The following is a 16,128-nucleotide window of genomic DNA, read 5'->3' as shown; positions in this document are numbered from 1 at the left end:
TGGACTGAGATTAAATATGAGGAAATTCTTCCCTGTTATTGTCGTGAGGCCCTGGCACAGGTTGCCCAGAGAAGCTTTTTAGAGTTGTAGCAGCACCATTTTAAAAGGATAAAGAACTGAAGCCATGGCTGTATCCCTTGACTACCACGGGCCTGTGTCTGTAACTTTGAAACAAACACCCAGAGCCCTGCAGTCCCACATCCCTTAACATCACATACCAAACCCATCTTTTGATTCCACTTTTTTTATTAAAATATCTCATGTATATTGCTCACATTAAAATACAGCAGTAGTTTAATTTTAAATATAGCCACAAGTATAGACACTCAAAAAAACCCAAACCCACATCACTTTAATAAAATAAATAAACCAAATTTGTTTATCAAAGTTTCAGACCATAGGGTTAGGTGATAAATGATTTCAGACACAGTACAAGTCCTAAGACACAGAGCTACCCTACCCAGGACACGACGTTGTGGGGACACCACGTGCAGCCTATCTACAGTACAGGGACGAGGACAGAGGCACTGGGTCTGTCGGGGTGGTTATAGTCACAAACCACAGCACAGGAAGGTCCTGCTTCACAGCAGCTTTTGGACAATGTCCTAGACTAGAGCATGGCATGGCAAGGCATTCCTGGGAAAGAGCATTTAACAGATGGGATCCTTTGACACACCGAAAGAAGGGATTTTTTATCCAGTTCCCAGCATGAGCGGACGCTTTACCCTGCGAGTTGCAAAGCTGGAGTTGGTCATGAATTTGGTCTTGAGTAGATGCTGACAGCTGTGCTCTAATGCAACACTGATCTTACAAAGCAGTGCACTGGCCTCCTGCTTTAGATGCTAGCTGGGATTTTGCACCTGGGCAGCTAGGATACATTTAAAGAGAATCCCAGCACACAGGGACACAGTGCTTGATGGGCAGGGATCTGGCTCGTCTTGCTTTACACAGAGACAAAAAATTAGAGCAAATTGGCAGAGTTTGGAATTTTAAAAAAACAGAATTGCTTTTAACATGGGCAAGACAATTCAAAGACATTTGCTTCATTTCCCTCACCTCAAAACATGTGAGGAAAAAACCCAATCTACAGAAGAAATTTGCACCGCAGGATTGTGGATATTTCAGATTGGGTCTTTCCGTTTTATTTATAATGAAAGTGTCCCAGGATGTCTGGAAAGAAAAGGATAGCAAAGAAATCTTACTTTCTGGTTAACATACTCAAATTCAACAAAAACACATCGGTTCCCATTGTAGAGGCACAATTCATAGAGCTGCATCTAGAACTTCAATGAAAACAAGTAAAAATACTAGTCCAAAAATAAATAAAATGTAATTTACCGGTACTTTATTTTGCTGGTGTAGTGCAAGGTAAGTAAGGTCAGAGAAGTGCAGTATCACCTTTTGAGTATAAATACCTTCTACATAATTCAGAGGAGCTACAAAATTAGTCTCGAAAAAATAACTGTGCAACACATCTAAGACAGCATGCTTATTGAATCCCAGTGTCTAAGCTACCTGTTTAAATATGGTTTACACAGGTTCTGTCTCACCTGCCTGAGGGAATTCTGAAGCTTGATCAGAACCAAATTCATTTGCATCTCTCACTGCCTGTAAACAAGTTACCTGTTATCAATCCCAGTATCCAGTAGCAGTTCATGCCACAACAGTCCTGATGTCATTGTGTTACTTTATTAGAAGCCACAGCTAGAAGAACACTTCCTAAATTAGCAACTAGATCTGAATTATTCGTGTCTGGCATTGCGTAAACATTTCTCTCAGTTCTTTTTGTTTGATTTCATTTAAAGCTTCTGGTTCTGCAGGGCTCTTCTGGACCTTTGCCACAGCAAAATTAATCCCTTGAGTCAATCCTGCTTGGGTGATGTTGGCAACCTGGACCATGGAGCTGCGGATTTTAGCAAAGGGAGACACGGCCCTGCTGCCACTACCGTCAGCAGGGGAAGGAGTGGTGTGGAGTCCTGGCTCGTGGTTCCCAGACACAGATCCCGGGCTTCTGGGGGATTTACTGAAGTCAGGCCCACTGACAGCCAAGAGCTGAGGACTTGGCTCAGAAGACTGAACATCCAGCTTGGACGGCCTGGAAGGAATGTCTGCAACAGCTTCAGCCTTAGGTTCTGCCCTCTTGGCTGCGTTCCTGCTGGCTCGAGTCAGTGTGTGATGGGGCTCTCGAGAACCAGCCTCGGGCTCCAGAACATCAGACCCCTTGCTCTGGGCATCCTGCACGAACCTCTGGCAGTACACATCCATGGGCTTAGCAAACTGCAGCTCTGTGCTGTCAGCAGAAGGCATGGGCACGTCCTCGCAGCCGGAGCGGCCGGCCGGGCAGCCCTGGCCCTCGGCCGGAACGGGAACGCTGATGCTCAGGTCCGTGCTGCTGATGGACTGCGAGCGGCTGCCCAGGCGCGGGGCCGAGGCAATGATGCCACAGCTGGGCAGCACATAGTCCGTGGGGCCAATGTTTTCCAGGGAATCCGTCAGCTGGGTGTCCTCATCCGATTTGGAATTAGTCAGGAAGTCATCGGAGTGGAACGAGTCGTTGTCCGAGCCTTCTGTGTCAGATTCACTGGGGGCTTTAGCATCTACCCCTGGGTTCTCCAGAGTTTCAAGGCTGCTGTCTGATTTCCAAAGATTCACTTTCAGATTTGGCTTTAAAAAATTGACTTTTACTTCAGGTTTGGCAAAGCTGCCCAGCTTCCGAAGGTTGCTGATGTTTACATTGGATTTGGTTTGTTTCACCTTTTGATTGAGAGAGGAGAACTTGCTCAGTAAATAATTCTTGCCTTGGGCCAGGGACCCTCGGTTCTGAGACCGAATGCCAATGATGTCTTCATGAGGTTTGCTGCTCCTCCTAGAAGAGGAAGAAAAAGATCTTTAATGTACAATCAAAGCGGTCTTTTTTATAAGCACCAAGCATTCACTGTCTTCCAGTCTATTTCTCTAACAGACATGGACATTTGCGTTCCTAAGTTACCCCTTCCTTAGATAAGTAATAAATTTAATCCTTTTTTTACATAATAATATTGTACCCATATAAGCTAATCAAGCTCAAACCAACAAAAACAAAGGAGGGCTGATACAGAAGAGTAGCCAAACAAGGACAGCAGGCAGTTTCTCCAGTCACTTTAGTTTTTGATGAAAAAGGATTTGAATTCTCCATTTTTGTAACCCTGACTTTGTGTATGCTGTACTCAATAGCCATATTTAGCAAAGATTCAGTCTGCAATACCTGTAAAAAAAGATTTTTTTGCTACACTTTCTACTCAGCTGGGAAAAGCAGTAGAGCTGAGAGCAAAAGTGGGATACAGAAGGTTCACATCATTTAGGTACTCACCTCTCCAGCTTCTTCTCAATAATGGGCACATCCATTCCCATTGCTTGCTTTGTGATTCTCAGCATTTCTGCAATGCACTGAAGAGTGTCTGAAACCCAAGCAGCAGCCTGTCAGACCCTTAAAAACACCCTTAAAAACCCACATTCCACAATCTACAAAGTAACAGGTTTAATTTTAACATAATTTTGTTTGATTGTATTGGTTTTTTTTTCCTTTCACCTCACAGAACGGTTGTGCCCTACAAATTGCAATTCTCATTTAAAGCTTACCAAACAAGCTTAAAGAATAAACTCTCCTTCAGCCCTAAATAGTCAGCATTAAGTGGATCACTGCCACGCTGCTTCATTTGGGGAAGGAAGAGAAGCAATTTTATTTATTCTAATCCTTGTTGACAAAACTCAGTGCTCCAGGTATGAAGTAATATTTTTTCCCCTGCTAGTGTTCATTTAATCTAGCTAAACAACAACCAAGAACATTTCCAAACATGGATTTCACTGAAGAAATCCATTTCTTTACCTCTTTAGGAGCTAATTTTAACTTGATTTTGTAAGTTTTTGGAGCAGTTAAGACCTGGACAGGAATTACTCCAGTTCTAGAAATATGTATTGCTTCAAAGCTGTATCTGAAACTTATTTTCCTTTCTATTAAAACAGTAACATTTGAGTGATTTTTTTTTTAATTGTTTTCCCACTTCACACAACTGGATTTTATTGGAATGACTTCTGAAGAAGGACAAATTTTAAGAGCAATGGAACAGTTGTTTTTTAGGGAAACACTGATACCCTGAATACACTTTTATGTCTAAATCTTTTACGTAGGATACAAACCTTTTCCATCCTCTTCTGGGCTGCGAACCACAGCCCTGAGAGTGTGAAAATATCCACTCATTTCTTTGTATTTGTAATGCAGCCTCATGCAAGAGAACTTGGGTTTGCCAAAGAGAGTAGGCTCAGGCCCTGAGAGAGAAACCAGATTAGAAATCTTTAACCAAACACTGAAAGAGATACTGCAGAGTCTGTACCTAAAGGGATGTAAATGCTGACAGTCTTTTTCAGCCTGGAAGGCTTCATGTTTTCATTAGAGCAGGATAGACACTTTAAATGAAAGATTTGCACACTAACTAAACAATCAATAACTTACAAAAAGCAATTAGACTCTGTGTGTCTATTACAATCCAGCCTGATTGTTTATTACAGATCACCCTTTCAAACAGAAGGAAAAAAAAAATTTTACACTTTTTACATCCTGTGGGTTTTTTAGGGAATGCTCCTACAAGGATTAAAGGGAAAGCTAATATATTTTTATCAAGAGGACATAATTTAAGTTTCAAGATTTAGATCAAGTACTTCAACTCTTCAGTGCACTGCATCATTTACAGCATTAAAGGAGGTGTAGATGTAGATGTTTCACTCCATTCTGTACCTCAGGATACAGCTCTCCACAATACACAAGTGAGGGAGACCTCTCCCCTGAACTCTCAGAAATTGCAGAGACACAGTGAAAGTTACAGTCAGGGGATGATGACATCACTGTGTATTGTGTAATGGAGGATTAAACTCCATCAGGGGGCCACACACTCCCTTCTCTCCAACTGGATCACCTTTCTCATGATCCAAAGACATCACATCTTTAATGCTTCCAGCAGAAAATGCTGAATTTAGCCTGCAGATACTACATTCTATAGCAAATAACTTAAATCAGCATAACCAGGTGCTTTTGTAATAGCATGTTTGTTATCAGACCTTGAGAAAGAAGTTTTACAAAGCTCTGAAACAGATCTAAAGTACAATTCCAAGCCAGCTGCTGTGTTTGGATCTAAGGAAGAGAGCACTGAATGCACAAATCCATGACTCATTGCAGAAGTTGATCAAATTGTTACTGCCATTTGATAAATAATGAAATCTGTTTGGATAACTCTGTGGTTCTTTCAGTTTGAAAGAGGGAAAACTTGAGAACCCTTCTGGTGATCAAAGCTTCCATCTGCAGCAGTAGGAAGAGCCTGGCATCTGTTATCAGCCACAAGGGCCATTTCTAGGTGGGCTGCCCAGGGTATGTGCCACACTTCAAGGACTGCTGCTTCAATGCAGCTGCAGGATGCTTTGGTAAGTGATCAAGCCATCGTTAAGAGCACTCAAAAAAAGACACAGAGTGACTGTTTTCTTACCTATCTCTATTTTTTCCAGAGCTTCAAGACTTAACCTTTGGTACTGATTCACTTTGTCGATTTCATCATCATAACTAGAAGAAAAAAACAGAATTTAGTGCTTCCTGCTAATCTAAAGCAAAGCTACTAAAATAAACTACACACAGTAAGGGAAAGGGGTAACTTACTAAGCCACATAGTAGGCAGAATTTGAAAGTAAAAGCAGCACATCCACATCCCTGTGAGTGGCATCGATGAGACTGAAGGGAAGAAAAATAAATACAGGGTAGAAGGTTTTATCTGCAGAGCTGTAACCCATGCCCAGTGTGTTCTGGGGACAGTCTTTTACAGCTGACCACAAGTTACAAGAAGCTTCAATCATGGTGTGTTATCAAATGGATCCATGTACGCAACACTCTCTCTCAAACCTGAAGTTAGCTCAAATACGTCACCAGAAGGTCCAAAAATAAATAGCCCACAAGCTATTAAAAATGCTACCAGAGAAATGGAAAAATACCTCAGACTCAGTGAGGGTGATGAGTCTGTGCCCTGAATAGCTGTTGTAACAACCTGCTCTGTGCTGGTTTTAGGTGCTGACGTTTAACCTGCAGGAGATCTAACCACTGTTTTTCTCTTACAGGCTACTGAACTCTGACCTTGATAAGGAGTGAAATTCAGAGTTTATGCCCATTACTTTCCATGAACAGAAATCTAGACTGACCTACTGCTGACTCATTCCCCAGGGATTCAATCTGATCAGTCAAGGTACACTTTCCCTATAAAGCAATAAGGAACAGCTCCTCAAGCACTCCCTTCTAACCCTTCTTAGTTCTCCTCATAGTACCTGCCACATTTTGGCAATATTAACCAAATGCATCCATTTCCAGATGACATCTCAAAGGTAATTCCAGCATGCACCGTTTTTACAGCACTTAGGGAAAAGCACATGTTCAGAGGACCTTTTCTTTTATAACTTTAAGTATTCAAACCCTTCAAGCATTCTTGTCCTTCTACAGGAACTGTCCACTTGTTTTCTGTTCACACATCAGCTATCAAAACCTTTTAACACAGGAGTAATTAACAGAGGTGTCAGAGCAGCAGCTGATCAATTTTAACTTTGCTCAACAAACCTGGGATCACAGTCAATGAGTGCCCAACCTCCATGGAATTTTTCATCATCTGGCAAGAGCAGTTTCATGTAGCTCTGCAGCAGCTGGCTGATCAATTCCTGGTGGCTCCTCAGGCTCTCCTTGTGCAGGGCTTCGTGCTCCTTCTCTTTTGTAAATATGGAGTACAGGTCCTCTGTCACAGGGATACCCTGCATCAAATCTAAAACAATCCATAACATACCAAACAAGAATGAAACAGTCAAAAGTGATAGATGGCAACAGTTCTGTGAATTCCTTCCAAATGTTGCATTTTAATGATGCTCTTGGTAGTCTTTCTGAATAGAATGTTGCCTGAAACTGAAAGCTCAGTAGGTATAACCCTATTTTCAGTGAAAAACAAAGAGTTCCTCATCATTTTAAGAGACACTTGCTACATAAATTTAACTTTGTCTTAAAAAAAAAAGAGATGCTACAAGACATTTAATGCTAAAATGAAGTTGAGGCAAAGTCTCCAATGAGTCCCACTCTATGCCATCACTCTGAATTGAGTGCTGCTTAAATTCCAAAGTGAGTGAGACTCTTCCTTATAGTGCCCAGCACAGACATGAAACACTGTACATGCTCAAGGTGCTTTTAAGCAACAGCGGAAAAAAAACCCAGTCAGAAAGATGCCAATATGATTTAATAATCTTTTCTAAACACCATAGCTCAGCTTGGTTGAAATTGTGCTCTTACCTATGACTGCTTGCCTGTAAGCATCCCTGAAACGATTCAGGTAGTATCTGTTTGCAGAGTTCACTCCATCCTTCATCACCCCTGCCAGCTTCCTTTCACCAGTCCTTGTGAAGTCACCCTGTCACACACAACATGCAAATACCATGCAAATATGAAACTTCGGAGCAGCAGGCTGAGCTCAAAGGATCTGGCACTCTGAAACTCCAAACTGAATAGATGGCAACTCAGGAATTATCTTCAAGTAACTATTTCATATAGAATTTCAAAATACTGATTTTTTTTCAAAGAGCATCTTCTGGCATTGTTTGACTCTGCAGAGAATCCTGGTTTTGACAGACTTAAAATTTCAGTAGGAAATTCCAAGAGAAAACAAATCTGGACACATAAGCCAGCTAACACTGAAGCAGGACTTTCAAGACATCAATCACTGTGATGCTTCAATACCTCAAAAAGAAAAAATCCTTTTATTTTTCGGCCTTTAATGTAACAGGAACACTACTGGAACAATAGAAAAGACTGAAGCTTACTGAAAAATGGTTTTCATCTTCTCTGCTTTTGCTACCAAAACAAGACAAGCATAACATACTGAGGGAAAGCAGCACATATCCTCACAACCACAGAAACAAAAGAAAGTTTCTAGGCCACAGAAGGCTTAGAATTTGAATAAAAAGCTGTTTTGGTAGTTACACTTCATTAGAGGATTCTATTTTCAGAGACACTCTGAACACTGGCACAGAGCAGTTCTAAAAGCCACATCAACTCCTATGAAGAATATTTCAAAGTGTGTTTCACTTTCAAATTAAAAGAAGTAACACAATTAAAATTAATTTAATCCATGAAGCTCAACAGTGAGTAGAAAAATCTTCCAGCAGAAGGCCTGAAAATGTAGATCTAGAAATGGAGGTCTGAGCTTCAGATTTAAAGTTTAATATACTCAATGAAAACAAGCATGTAAGGCTGGTTTTTATATTTTTTTAAAATATTAGTGCAGTCAACTAATCAAAGATCAGTAAAGATACTTACAGAGAGATTTAAGTGTTAAGCATGTCCACCATAATTATTTTTCTTATGCCAAATGCAAATACTACTAAAATTCGTTCCACCAGTTATACACAGCAAATTTGAGTAAATTCTACAGCTTTTCAGAGCAGTAGAAGTACAGAGCAAGGAGCTTTATGCTTAATCTTGGTAGACAGAGTGCATTACAGCTAATTAAGGAAAGTATTTAGAAAATGTAACTAATTAATATCACCCTACTACCTACACAGCCCGATCTCCAGAACTTTGGAGAATTTAAGTATTGTAACTGCTTAGAAGTACTATAACCATGCTAAAATTTAGATGGATGTAATAATTAATATATATCTTAAACTCTTAGCTCTGCTTTGTACCCAGACATGAAGGGAACAGAATGCAGGTAAAGTGCAGGGAGCGCTCAGCTCTTCTCCGATTCACACCAAGTGCGACACAAAACATTCTTCTGTTGCAAAGCCTCATCTCTCCAGAACAAAACCACACAGAATATTTGGTGAACTTTTAAATATCCCAGGGTTTTCCAACACACATGAGCCCTGTAACACAAGACATTTCCTGAGGGCAGGTGAGGTTCTCTCCCTTACCTTCAAGGCTGCAGTGCCCGCGTACTGCCGGCTTATGGCATCGCCGTTGTTGGCCCACATGATCTGGTAGATCCTGTTGCATTTCACTGGCAAAGGCTGCTCTGGTGGCATCACACCCAGTTTTTTGAGCTGGAATTTGACATGTGTATTAATTCAATGCCCAAAGTAAAAGTCATTCTCAGTATCAGAGCTTGGTAAAGAAAATGGAAACGCTTGCCAAGCGTTTGTTAGATTTTGTGTGATCGGGGAAAGGAAGCCATTGTGCTAATTTGTCAGATTAAATTAATGAATTGGTGATTTACTGCTGAACATCGTATCACTGGAGGCAGCAGTAACATTAATTATGGATGTTAAGTCAATCATCAAAAAAATTAGCTGAAGGCAAACAAGTTACTGTAGATTCTCAAGATACATTTTTTAAAATAAATTTTTTAATAGAGAATCCTCAAAAAAAAGACATCACAATTTTAAAATAAACAAGTTAATAAGTCTTCCATTGCAAAAGCATTCATGACGTCAAGGCTCTGAAAACAAAGAAATAGAACTTCTTCTGTTGGTTTATTAGTAGTGCTTGTACATTTTGGACAGTTACTGTTTGACACTGAAACTAAAGTAAGGTATCTCCCTCTCAGAACAACCTGCCCTTCAGTTTTCCCCAGATAAGCCTGGGGTACAACACCAACGTCAGGCTTTGCACACACCCTGAGTGGATGGAGCAGCACACACACAACTGCAGTGCAGTCACTACATGATAGGGATAACTTGGAATAAATCATGGGCAAACTTCAATCTACAAATGAAACCAAATGTTCAAGCACTCTTTGCAAGTTAGATGAAAATTGACACAAAGCTGCTCATTAACTTTGAAAGCCCTGTCGAGTTTCCAGATGAGAGAGAGCAGGTCCTGGGGTTCCAAGGAAGAGAAGGGTCAGGTAGGTGTAACTCTCAGTCCTTCACACCATCGACCCTGCAGTGCTCAGGGCGTTTCTCAGTCATGAACGGCCTCCCAAGGACTTCAGCTACAATACAACAATGATGCAGCACATCACAAGCTCACACTTCAGCAATGATTACTGAAGCCTTTTCACAAGAATCTATTACACTCTTGATTTTGAAAGAATTGCCTTGCAACTCAAGAGTTACTGTGGATAGAAATCCTATTCTAAAATAATGACTGTGGGATTGCTGATCCCTCCCCTTGTCCTCAGTACTCCTCCTGTGTCAGGAGCTCATAACAGCAGATGACAAAGAGGAACTGCCAGATACAATGGTCAGAACCATTCACTTTTCATCCTAATGAAGGATCCATCCTTTCTCCTTCACTTTAACCACAATCGGGTTTGCTCATTTTGGGCTGTGACTGGGGCTTTGAAGTTTCAGTTACAGGACATTAAGACTGCACTTTGTCTGTAGCAGTACAGTATCAGTGAAGTCTTCACAAGGGAACAGAGTCACCACTGAGCTTTTAGAGCAAAAAAGCAAATGGGGCCAGGGCAAAGAGAAAAACTAAGGGAAAGTACTCTCAGTCTGCTTGGAAACCCCTGCTCTGTACAGGGAGAATTCCACAGCACAACAGTCACAACCATCACAGCTATTTACATCATGAATTAATTATTCTTCTACACACAGAAGGGACAACTAATCTCCCTACTTGCTGCATCACAGTATTTCACTTCAAAGCACCTAAAATAGCATCCAACTTGTTAGATGTTAGTCCTTTAACATCATTCCAGCGAGGGACTTGGCAGGGGGAGGTGTCTTGTTTCTGAACTCTGTATTCCTACATAACTTGAACTGAAATAACTAATCCAAACAAGACAATCCTCTCCCAAGGTGTGAACAGTCAGTCCTTTCTGAAGAAGGACATGAAGCATCACTGTTCTATAATGATTTCAAGTCTTGCATTTGTATGTATTATTCCTCTCAGCTTCATGGCTCTTCAAGCATTTTGCAAAGATTTGTTAGTAGACGTTAGTTTAGCATTTTTCAAACACACAGATTTCTCTGTGAACACTAACTAAGGTGTGAGGCACTCAGTACTTGACCCAGCCCCTCAGTGATACGTGCCTGCTGCTCCATGACCACTCTGGCAATAGCAGCCTGCACAACGTTGGTCCGATCCAGGCAGTCCATGCAGTTAACCCGGAAAATTCCTTCCTGCTTACAGATCACTCCAGCTTGGTCAACCCTTTCAACAGGAAGAAAACAAAAGCACATTGAGACACTCAAAATCCAGTGTAATTTATCAGCTTCTATCAACAGTAGAACATTTTACACAGGGAGCACTATCTGTGGTTGCACTCACCGCCCCAGCCACACCCCACTCTGAATTAACTCCTCTTGTTCCAACTTATCCTCCTCTTTAATCTAGGCTGGATGTCAGACATAAATCCTACTGGGGCCACAAACTTGAGACGCAATCAGATGCTGAATTCAACTCATGCATACATAATACAAGCTTTCAAGAGCAAAGGCATTTAATTTCAAGAACAGAGAAGCCAATAATAATGACAGCAGTACAGAACAACAAAGAACAATTGACTGAGGCTGCAGCCACACTTGTTACCCAAAGGTATGAACTTTAATCAGTTCAAACCAAAGGTCACACATGTCTACTTGCTGTGAACAGTAAGGCTGCCATTCTAGAGTTTCTGGGTCAAATAAAAAGTGTTTCACATCAAATGTGAGTGACCCTAAAAGTGTGAAATGCAACAAATCCAGGGCAGGAAACAGCATCTGAGAATTTTTGAGTTCACATGGGTTGAACACCAACACTTCAGAATAACAAAATCTCTGACAGACAAGCTGGACACCAAAAGAGGAATATAAAACACACTGGCTGGGAGAAAATTAAGGCCTCTGAGTATCTACTCTTTGTTGGTGTTTTCCTCTACAAATGTTCCCTACTAGTCTAAAAACAGTGAAGTACCTACCAGCACCACTTCATGTCAAGAATAATATCATGAATGGCATCAGTCAGTGTTTGAACATTTTCAAACTTCATTCCTCGGCTGAAACACAGAATTTCACAAAAGTTAGTTTGAACTAGAGCAGTGACTTTATTTAATAACTTTATCTTATTTGTAAAGTAAACAAAGAATGCTTTGGCTAAATGAGAGAGACAAGCATTCCCTCCTGCAATGAACTTTAAACAGCAGCCAATATTCAGAACTATTCTGCCGTACAGTTCAACATCCAAATCCAAGGCAAGAGGTTAAAAGATCATGAAATTCTCAAGGATTTGCATTTTTTAATGCTGCTTCCATTAGGAAGAATAAGCGTGCAGCTATTCAGGCACGTGCAACATTCTGTTCTCATTTTAGTCTCAATAAAAGTAACTGCTGTAGACTTGGAACTGGGATGGTGAGTCCTGCTTTGTCAGTGCTTGTACAGAGAAAACCACCTATAGACACATCACCCCGTCCTCCCCCTACCCTATCAGGTTGTTTTTCAGGATTGTTCTCAATTCACTTCTGCTCACAGTGCAGAAACAGTCCTGGTCACTACAGCTGTTCATAGGAGAAAAGTGAACGAAGGAAAATGAAAGCTCCTTCATACAAAAGATTAATTATCAAATCAATCCAGGGTGCCAACAGTCCTACAGAACTCTCAAAGGCCAATTCTGTTCTGAGAGGGGTTTCACTTCCCACCACCCCCTCTGACAAAATCTACTAATGCCATACTCAGTCAGTCAGTAATGCTCTCCCAGGCCAGCTGCAATCCCTAGATTAAGTTTGGAAATGAAGATTAAACCAGTTTAGACCCCACACAAATGCAGCCTGCTTGAGGGGAGCAGGAGAAATATATGCCTGTGACAGATGAGATGCTTGGGCACGTGAGCACTGCTCTAGAGCATGGCAGCATCAGAGGGGAGTCATGAAAACAGCAACTACTCACACCAGATTAAGATAAAATCCAGTGTATTTTATATTGAAATAACAGCATCGGGCTCCTGAAAGATCCCATCATGTTTTTATAGGAACAAGGAAGAGAAACAGAACTAATGAATTAAAAGCCAAATACTACATAGCTTGAAAAAGCAGGTCAGCCACAGCTTTACATTCATGGCATGTTTAAGGAAAATTTAAAATGTGTGAGTCAAACTGCCCAATAAGTGACTGCATATTTAACAGGTCAGGGACACATCATCACAAACAGCAGTGCTTGGTTACCCAAACTTTTAAGTTTTATAGTGCTTTAGTTTAGAACCTGTATTCTTGTTTAAAGGAATTATTTCTGTTTCATGCAGAAGTAGAAATAACAATGGGTTTTCTCCTCCCTTATACTCACCTTCCATGCCAATAAAAAAGATGCAAAGTGACATTTTTTAAAAGTTTCTTACCAGTGCTCATGGAAGTCAAATGAAACATAAGTCAGATTTGCATTGTTGTAGAGAAGAACTTGTTTAAGGTAAGCATCTCCAATAATCTTCTCTCTGCCTGTCTGATCCACCAAATTAATAATAACCTGTTCAAAAGTTTAATTATTTAACACTCATCATCTGCTACATAACTTGCTTAGATTTCATGCAATAACAAATACCTCAGGAGCTAAAGATTTGTAGCAATCTTGCTGAAGTTACAATCTTTGCTAGATTGTACCTAAAACAAATGAGCTCCAACAGCTCCCTGCCTACACAAATTTTCATACAGAGAAGCTCTGAATGCACCACACAGGTACACAGAAATAGGGTTTACACATTTCCCTAAGTTATTCCTGAGTTTTACTGTTTACTTACAAGGATATTTGAAAAACTTTAAGTAAAATTCCGTTTATGTACCAACCTTCCAATTGTCAACAAGCTTCTAAAAAAACCCACAACACATCACCAAGAAAAACAACCTAAAAACATCAACCTTCATCCCCTGCATTTTCACGAGATTACTGTTCTGTCATGTAACACTCACCTGCTTTTTGTAATTTTTTAGCTGTTCTTCAAAGTGTGCACGAAAACAGGACACGGTTTCATTTTCACCTGCAAGGGGGAGCAGTGTTAGACAGAAACAGCCTGTTCAGCAGTAAGTCCTGTTTGATGTATTAAATCATGCCCAGATTTGTATTCTAAAAAACCAAGACAGCTTAGCTTAAAGATAATAACACATTGTACAAAATTACTTTAAAAGGCCTTTCATTAATCTGCTCGGCTTCAACACTGCTGTTACAATCTAGTGTACAGCAAACACATTCTTGAATTTTGCTGCATTTTGCCTTTTGTGCAGAGGAGATGGGACAAAAATTTAACTTTTAATAAACCTGCTTCATCCCTCTACACATGCACCACACACCCACATAAACACCTCTTCCAAAAGAAGAGTGGCAAGGGACCCCTGATTTTTAGGTTTTGCACCCAAATACTTACTCTTGTCCAGCCGGGGCCGTGGGTTATATCTGTACCCAACTTGGCTCCAGAAAACAGGCACAGAGCCTCGTGTTTGGATATAGGAAAGGGTGTGATTATGGACATGGATCAGTTGCTCTGTCTCAACATAATTTGCCACATTTCCATTTTTATCAACACCTCTCCGCTTATACCGCATTCCTAGGGGGAATGAGAACGGGCAAGTCATCCTTAAGTATTTGTCTTAAACATTAATAACTTGCTGTCTGTGACCATACTAACACAAGACAACAGTTCTAGCCCAAATCTGTGATCAATGGCAGAAGTCACTCCTATCCTACTTCATTCCCCAGAAGTTATCTTGACTATATGGATAAGTTTATTTACTGATACACCATGAGCAGCAGAAAGTAAGCTGACAGGGCAAGGCAGTTTAATGGCACTATAAAGTCACAAATAGTTCTGGTCCACCTTAAAAGACACATTTCTGCCTGTTCTGTCACATTTAGCACTAAGTTTTACTTTAGTACTCAGTATTTTCCATGAACCTAAAGGCCACTTTTAGTGACAGAGGCTCCACTTCTCACAGAGATCCCACAAGCAGCTCAAAAAGATTTGCATGTTCCGCTAAACAGAAGGCTTCCCCTCCTTGTTTTAACCTGTGTAACGAACTCTGCACATTAAGAAGAAATAATGCTCCTCTGACTACAGTTTTATGCCTGCCCAGCTCTGCACTGCTCATTAAACAGAGAAGTTTTTGCATACATATCCTTGACTCAAAGGAGAGTACATCATTATTTCAGAAAGGATGCAGGTGGTAGCAAAGGATGGGGAAGGAATACGAGAGTTGGAAAAATATTCAAGGTCATGGAAATTCAGTTCCAATTCCTGAAGTAGCACTGAACTAAACTTTTGATCTGAACCATGACAGCACAGAGGGGAAGAGATTAAAAGTAGGGAAGGGAAAGGAATGCAAAATACCTGTAATAGGGACCTTAATAGAGTGATTGTCAGAGCAGCATCACAGCCTTTAATCAGACAGGGAGAAAATTCTACACAGTTTATGCTCTGGACTAGCAATCAGATGAACAAAGTGATATTAACAGTAAGAAGGAATCAATAAGAAATTCTCCCTCTAGAATTCAGTTGCTGTATCTGTGTAACAATTTAGTATTAAAAAAGCAGACTGCAAACTAGATACTGCTCTGGAACCCTCAAGTATTTACTCCAAGTTGTTCTGACAAACCATTGTCCTTGGAACTGAATTAAATGCATCCAAGTGAACAGTGGTACGAAGGCACAGTCCTGTAACAGGGCAAGCTCAACAGGTTTTTTTCTAGATTTTCTGACATGTTAAAAACTTGTGTAACAAAAGGAGTTGGAGACATTGAAGAATATCATCATAAAAATCAGACAGACTGAAAAGCCGAGTTGAACAGGACCTATTAAACAGTAAAGTGATTCAATCTTTCTTTCTGAGATCCTGAGGGCAGGGAATAATTTCTGTTTGCCTTGCTACTCTAAGTCAAAGAAGGTACAAGACCAAAGCATGGTCACATTTCACACCTTGCCCCTAATAAACATCTCCTGGGACACAGGCATGCACACACATGACTTTTCAAGTCTCTTTAGCTGCTGTCAAAGCCCTAAAAGACATTGAAAATTTAGCTCCCATCCAATCCTACCAAAATATATCAGCACAGAGCTATAAGCAAGGTCCTAATCAGAGGGATCTCTGTAAAAATGGAACTTTATCTCAGGAATGTGACCTGCAAGGATGCATATCTCCTGAGCAGACCTACTCACTTAGCAGCCACCCCAAGCACCAGCTGTGC

General features: G+C 40.7%; 1 protein-coding gene across 2 annotated transcripts in view; it reads right to left on the bottom strand.

The window, feature by feature from the left end:
• Positions 1 to 245: 245 nt before the first annotated feature.
• Positions 246 to 16,128, bottom strand: part of INPP5F (inositol polyphosphate-5-phosphatase F) — a 39,625-nt gene continuing 23,742 nt past the window's right edge. For both annotated transcript variants that reach the window (XM_082285671.1, XM_082285672.1), the window contains 13 exons: positions 14,315 to 14,494; positions 13,863 to 13,930; positions 13,298 to 13,422; positions 11,889 to 11,966; positions 11,023 to 11,143; positions 8,956 to 9,084; positions 7,337 to 7,454; positions 6,623 to 6,821; positions 5,681 to 5,752; positions 5,514 to 5,587; positions 4,177 to 4,305; positions 3,350 to 3,437; positions 246 to 2,866 (listed from right to left, as the gene is read on the bottom strand). In XM_082285671.1, the coding sequence (XP_082141797.1) occupies positions 1,732 to 2,866; positions 3,350 to 3,437; positions 4,177 to 4,305; positions 5,514 to 5,587; positions 5,681 to 5,752; positions 6,623 to 6,821; positions 7,337 to 7,454; positions 8,956 to 9,084; positions 11,023 to 11,143; positions 11,889 to 11,966; positions 13,298 to 13,422; positions 13,863 to 13,930; positions 14,315 to 14,494 (2,516 nt within the window). In that variant the 3' untranslated portion in view covers positions 246 to 1,731. The remainder of the gene's footprint in view (positions 2,867 to 3,349; positions 3,438 to 4,176; positions 4,306 to 5,513; positions 5,588 to 5,680; positions 5,753 to 6,622; positions 6,822 to 7,336; positions 7,455 to 8,955; positions 9,085 to 11,022; positions 11,144 to 11,888; positions 11,967 to 13,297; positions 13,423 to 13,862; positions 13,931 to 14,314; positions 14,495 to 16,128) is intronic.

Source organism: Coloeus monedula (assembly GCF_965178545.1).
Source record: "Coloeus monedula genome assembly, chromosome: 8".
NCBI classification, from domain to species: Eukaryota; Metazoa; Chordata; class Aves; order Passeriformes; family Corvidae; genus Coloeus; species Coloeus monedula.
The sequence above is the reverse complement of the archived record's forward strand: the minus strand, read 5'-3'. Positions and strand labels throughout refer to the sequence as shown.